The following is a 6,696-nucleotide window of genomic DNA, read 5'->3' as shown; positions in this document are numbered from 1 at the left end:
AGATCCCAGGGGGCTGGGCTTTGCACCTGGGGATGAGGGTGGGAGCTTGGGGGGAGCAGCAACCAGGAGCAGGCAGATGGTAAACAAGTAGTAGCCCAGAGGGCACCCCCAACAACTCTTTCCATAGAGAGCAAGAGTCCTGGCAGGTCAGGTTAACCAAGAAGGCACAGCCCACACCACAGCCCCAAGAGGCAACAGAAAGCACCTGGATGTCCTCCGAAAGGCCATAGGTCTCTGCTGTCACCCTTCTCTAACCCACCTGCTCCTTTAGCAGGAAGCCAGGGGTCTCCTCTCGAGGTCAGCAAGAGGCAGCGGCTAGAGGAAGACCTGGTCTGACCTCCAAGCCCGCCAGCCTCCTCGGGGCATCAGAAAGGAGTCGCAGAGCACCATGCCCCTGGTAATTACGCAGCGCATGAGGCTGCCCAGTAGAGCCCTGCGGACGGAATTCTGCGTACCTCAGAGCATTTTTGCCTGCACTAAGATGTGAATGGTGCCTCCTAGGACTGTTGCAAACCGGCCGGTAGCCCTGCCCTCTCAACTGCCCCCCTCCCTGCGAGAGAGATGGAGACAGAGGGAGCCCTTGCCCCTCTTGTGCGCCTTCCAGGGCTTCACCAGTTCCCTTGCCCCAACAGCCCCTCTGAAGAAAGAACCACATTCCAGCACAAAACAGATAATAAGAGATCAGTTTATGGATAACAGTGTGGGACAGACTGGGAAGGTACCAGGGCCCATAGTGATGAGCTCCCTTGGAATAGACCAACATGAAGACAAGCAGACAGACAGAGGGACAGGAAACAGCCAAGTGGCTCAGAGGCCCAGGCCCAGCCTCAGCAGTTATGCCCAGGCTCCAGATCCAGTTCTACCCTGGAAATCTGGGGGAGGGGGGGTGTGTGGTAGGGGGAGGGTGTGAAAGGGTGGGGATTAACAGGACCCTCAAGTGTCTCAGTTCTTGTAAGGCTACCTAATCCTCACCCCCCACCCACACCCACCCCGCCCCTTCCCAACAGGCTGGGACTTTTCCCATGTCCTCTATTTCCAGGGCTGAGGAGTGTTTGGACTGGGGATGGGAGGCAGAGCCCTGGGTCGTATGGGGTTAGCAGCAGCACTGGGGGGAATTGGGTCAGGCACCAGGTGCCTGAGGTGGGGCACTGCTCAGCAGGGCCCCTACGTCTGGGGCAGGCCCCCCACCTGCCCACCACACCAACATGGTGCAATAAATAGTTTCAAGTAGTCAGTGTCAGGCAGGATAGCTGGAGGCTGGTGGGACAGGCAGGGGCTTAGGAGAAAGGCTCCCAGCTGTCCACCGAGTCCTTCCAGCGGGCTCCAACTCTATCAAGTCCGCTGTGTGCACAGGCTTGGGGACTTGGCCCCATGTCTATGTGGACACTCTGTGCAGGGGCTCAGCCCCTCAGACCAGTGCCAAAGCCTGCTCGGTGGGGCAGAAGCAGGGCAGCATGGTGCCCACAGCGTCCACGATGGCAGCCAGGTGCTCATCCTGTGCCTGGGGCCCACAGAGCTGCATGAAGTCCGCCAGGCGCAACAAGTACTCGAGGTTGTGGCCCGAGAAGCCGCGGCAGGCCAGGATCTGTGTTGCAATGGCCTCCTCAGGGGCAGGACCCAGGTAACCAGGATTCTGGGGGGTGGCCACATAAGCCAATGCCTTGAGTGGTTGGTCAGGGGTATCTTGGGGGTAGAAGGTGACTTCCTTGGTATCATAGCCGCCAAGCACTGCTTCCCGAACATTCAGGTACTTCAGCGCCTCGCTCACCTGCTCACCTCGAACCTGGTATGCCACACCCCAAGTGCAGCCCTAGGAGGAAAACACGGACACCACGGTCACCCAAAACAGCTCCTGGCTAATCCCACCTCAGGTCTGTGCTCTATAAGGAAAGTGGGCAGAGGACTGATGAGTCATCTAGTAGCAATACATTAAGCTCATTCTCCCTTTCTTCACAAGGTTTGACAAGGTGGTCTGGCCCCAGGGCCAAAAGGATTCCTACTCAGAGCGTGTGGTCTGGAAACCAGTGGCATCATCTGTACAATTAGGAGGAGTAAGTCTCAGGCTACCCTCCAATCCTATTAAATCACAATCTGCATTTTAAGGAAATCCTCAGGTGACTCTAGTGAGAAGCACTGAGCTAGACCACCTTCCCTGCTGCCAGAGTAGCATCTCATCTAGCCTACAGCCACGGACCCACGAGCTCTGTCTGCAACCCTCCCTGCTAGGCCCCAGGGAGTGCCTCTCTTGACTCAAGCACTTACCTCATGATCTTCAAGGAGGGTCACCACACGGCCAGGCTGAGGAGGAAAGAAAAATTTTGAAAAAGACAAGTTAGAAATCAGCTGTCACCAGAACCAGAGGAAGAAACCTTATTAACCCTGCTGGTCCAGGCCTCAGTGAGCCCCATTCATCCAGGGCAAGTGGAGAGAGTGATGCATACATGGAGAAACATACATGGCAGAGGCCCAATCTGATAACCAGAAATACTCTCCAACATGGTGATCCACAGGATCACAGATTCCAGCCATCACAGGGATCCACTGGGCACTGAAATTTAAGACACAGCCCCCAGGCTCAGGTCTATACACTTCCCCGACCAGCCCAGACATTCCAGGGCACTGGTGCCCACTACCCTGCCCCCAACCCCTTCATTCCCCCGGGCATGGTCAAATGCTCACCATCTTGTCGCTGCCCCGATGGAAGGTGTCTCCCTGCCAGAAGCGGCGGCTGTAGCCGCGCACGAAGCCCACACGGCTGTCGCTGTAGGCGAAGTCGGGCCTCCACACCAGGGAGCCGTACCCGAAAATCCACAGCGCTTGGGGGTCGCCGTCATCCCGGGGATGCTGCGAGGGTGGCGAGGGGGTTGGCGAGGGGGTTGGCGAGGGGGCTGGTGAGAGGGGCGGCGAGGCGGGCGGCGTGTTCTGGGCTGTGGACTCCTGCTTCATGGTGCCGGGCACAGGGACGGGCCCGGCGGCCTCCGAGGCTGGTCTCCGGCGCAGGCACGGAAGGACCAACGGACGCGCACACCTGGCCTGGCACCGCTCGGTAGCTCCAGCTGCGCGGCCCCTCCGGAGGTGCCTTTTAAACCCTCCGGCCGCAACGGGTCTCCGCCCACCGCGCCAGCTGCCGCGGTGATTGGGGCGGGGAAAATCCCCCTTTGACCAATTACCTTCGTGTTTTTCTTCCCGGTTAACCGCGCCGCCCTCTGAGTGGATAACTGCCCGGCCTGCCCCAGGCCCAGCGCGCCCGGTGATTGGCTCGGCTCCACCTCAGTAGCAAACCTGGCAGGAGTGATGCAACCGCGGGGGAGGTTTCCCCAGCTCCGGCATGCAGCAAGGGCACCTCGGATTGCGTCAGGCGGCGGGCAGTGGACAGTAGGCACGGACGCAGGCACTGATCGTCCCTCTGGCAGCCCCTCCACGGCCTACGCCCTTGAGGAACCACGATTGGCGTGTCCCGGGCGGGTGTCTCCCCACCAGCCCTGTCGGTGCACCTGGTCCGCTCACTGCCACCCCAGACAGCACGGACTCCTTAACAGGCCCAGTGAAGGGCATGTCCCGAAGGACCTCTCTGGGTGGCGTCAGTGCCCGTTTCTGGGGCTCTGCCTGGGAGCACATATTCTAGGGAAGCCGTCGGAGGCACCCTCTGCATTCCGCACAGGTGACTCAAGCTGTTGGCCCGCGTGAGCAAATGGAGAAACTGAGTCACGGGGCTGGCTAAGGTTTCTGCAGAAGCTGCGAGGATGAGTCAGGCCGGGCGCCGGGAGCTTGCGGGCCTCACGTGAGGGCTACTCCCAGGGCCAGGTGTGGAACCCCTGAGCCCAGGTAGGCTTGGGGTGGAGCCTTTCAGCACACTTGCATCCACTGCTGTCACTTTGGCAGTGGTGACCAAACCTGGAGAGAGAACCTGTAAAGTCGGGCCACTTCTCCCCTGAGGCGATGGGTTTAGTTCATAGTTTGGACCTGAAACTTCTCCAACAATGGTTGTGTTCATCCTTAGGCACAGAAATTCGGAAGCTTCTGGGAACGGCAGTCAAGGCAGCCAAATTAAGGCTCCCAGACAGCTGCGAGCTACCGGGCTTTTCTTTTGGCTACTGGCCTCCTGACCCATGGAAGGTCTGCTGGCCATCTAGGGTTGAGCCCCTAAGCAGAGGCAAAGGGCTGCCCCCTAGGCATGTCTCTGGCTGGAAATGGGGAACAGAGACAGGAGAAGACCTGTCTCTGGAACTGCAGAACTAGCTGGGGGAAACAGCTAATGAGGTCCAGGGTGAGCCCTCTGGCAGCCGAAAAGGGCAAGATTGCTTCTCACTAGATTCTAAGTAGATTTTTTTTTTTTTTTTTAAGATTTTATTTACTGGGTGCCTGGGTGGCTCAGTGGGTTAAGCTGCTGTCTTCGGCTCAGGTCATGATCATAGGGTCCTGGGATCGAGGCCCGCATCGGGCTCTCTGCTCAGCAGGGAGCCTGCTTCCTCCTCTCTCTCTGCCTGCCTCTCTGCCTGCTTGTGATCTCTCTCTGTCAAATAAATAAATAAAATCTTAAAAAAAAAAAAACAGGAAAACAAAAAGATTTTATTTACTTATTTGACAGAGACAGACACAGGGAGAGAGGGAATACAAGCAGGCGGGGTGGGAGAGGGAGAAGCAGGCTTCCCACTGAGCAGAGAGCCTGAGGTGGGGTTCAATCCCAGGACTCTGGGATCATGACCTGAGGGGAAGGCAGACACCTAACGAATGAGCCACCCAGGTGCTCCTTAAGTAGATATTTAAACTAAAAATTATAGGCATACTTAAAGTAGTCATTCCAAAAGTGTGTAAGATATATTCTCCAGTAGGAATGTTGTACTACAGTGTGTATAGCATGAAGCTAGTTATTTTAAAACAAAGTAAGTTAGGGGCGCCTGGGTATCTCTGTAGGGTGAGCCAGGTCATGATCTCAGGGTTGTGAGATCTAGCCCAGGCCCAGGCTCTGTGCTCAGCGGGAAGTTGGCTTGAGATTCTTTCCCTCTCTCCCCCCCCCTTGCACTTGCTCTAAAATAAATAATTTTTCTTAAGATTTCATTTATTTGAGAGAAAGACAGAGACCATGAGCAGGGGAAGGGGGACAGGGAGAGGGAGAAGTAGACTCCCCGCAGGGAGCCTGACACAAGGCTCCATCCCAGGACCCTGAGATCATGACCTGAGGCTAAGGCAGAGGCTTAACTGAGCCACTCAGGCATCCCCAGAGAACTTTCAATATTAAATGTAAACATTTTTGGAAAAGTTTGTTGTTGCTGTTCACAAGGAGCATGAATTACTTTTCTTTTTTTTTTTTTTTTTTAAAGATTTTATTTATTTATTTGACAGACAGAGATCACCAGTAGACAGAGAGGCAGGCAGAGAGAGAGGAGGAAGCAGGCTCCCTGTGGAGCAGAGAGCCCGATGCGGGGCTTGATCCCAGGACCCTGAGATCATGACCCGAGCTGAAGGCAGAGGCTTTAACCCACTGAGCCACCCAGGTGCCCCATGAATTACTTTTCTAATAGGAAAAAAATACAGGCAAATGGTTGTTTCTGGTCATTTCTTTCTCTTTCCCTCCATTCTCCATGTTCACACTCCCCTCTATTCTGTATCCTGCATCTCCTGTGCTACTTGCTTTTTTTTTTTTTAGATTTTTATTTATTTATTTGACAGAGATCACAAGTAGGCAGAGAAGCAGGCAGAGAAAGAGAGAGGGGGAAGCAGGCTCCCTGCTGAGCAGAAAGCCTGATGTGGATCTTGATCCCAGGACTCTGGGATCATGATGCAAGCTGAAAGCAGAGGCTTTAACCCACTGAGCCACACAGGCACCCCTGCTACTTGCTTCTTAAGAAGGATGCCCCCACCGCCACCTTTGGGTAGCAGGGTAGGAGGCCAGAGACTGATACCAACACATTCCTGGAAGCATCTGAATTGACACAAACAATGCTTTGAAAAAGCAGTTTAGGGATATAAATCAGAAGTCACAAGATATCCCTGGCCTTTGACCCAATATTTCCACTCCAGGAAATTATTCAAAATATGGGAAAAAAGTCATATGCCTAAAGATTTTTCAATGCATTGTTATTTATAATAGCCAAACAAAAGAAGAAAAAAACATTTAAATATCCAAAAATAGTTCAGTGTGTAAGTAAATTATGCAATCAATCCCCATGGCAGAGAAATACACACAAAGAGAATAACTTAAATATGCAGCAATAGATCAAGTTTTATAAATTTTATATGAATATAAAATTAAAGCTGTGGAGTCATTAGAAACAATTATGTATGCTTATATTTGCTGACACAGAAACCTATCTGATGCAGAATTCTGTGAAAAAAGCAAGTTATAAAATAACCTAATATAACTATTTTAAACTTAAAAAGTCTGTATGTGTTTATTTGCATAGAAAAAAATCCACAGGACCACGTGAAAAAGTTCAGTACTTACCTCGGAGTAGTAGGACTGTATGAGATTTGCACTTTCCTTTTTTATTTTTTTATTTTTATTTTATTTTATTTATTTTTTTTTAAAGATTTTATTTATTTATTTGACAGAGATCACAAGTAGGCAGAGTCAGGCAGAGAGAGAGGAGGAAGCAGGCTCCCTGCTGAGCAGAGAGCCCGATGCAGGGCTCGATCCCAGGACCCTGAGATCATGACCCGAGCGGAAGGCAGCAGCCCAAACCACTGAGCGACCCA

General features: G+C 53.1%; 1 protein-coding gene across 1 annotated transcript; it reads right to left on the bottom strand.

The window, feature by feature from the left end:
- Positions 1 to 671: 671 nt before the first annotated feature.
- CHAC1 (ChaC glutathione specific gamma-glutamylcyclotransferase 1) lies at positions 672 to 3,108 on the bottom strand. The gene is made up of 3 exons (XM_059371179.1): positions 2,680 to 3,108; positions 2,263 to 2,298; positions 672 to 1,810 (listed from the first exon to the last, which is right to left on the bottom strand). The coding sequence occupies exons 1-3, from the start codon at positions 2,944 to 2,946 to the stop codon at positions 1,409 to 1,411; spliced, it is 705 nt and encodes a 234-aa protein (XP_059227162.1). The 5' UTR covers positions 2,947 to 3,108; the 3' UTR covers positions 672 to 1,408.
- Positions 3,109 to 6,696: the final 3,588 nt, after the last annotated feature.

This window comes from Mustela nigripes, chromosome 13 (assembly GCF_022355385.1).
Source record: "Mustela nigripes isolate SB6536 chromosome 13, MUSNIG.SB6536, whole genome shotgun sequence".
Lineage (NCBI taxonomy): Eukaryota > Metazoa > Chordata > Mammalia > Carnivora > Mustelidae > Mustela > Mustela nigripes.
Note: the sequence above shows the minus strand (reverse complement) of the source record. Positions and strands in the feature narration are given on the sequence as shown.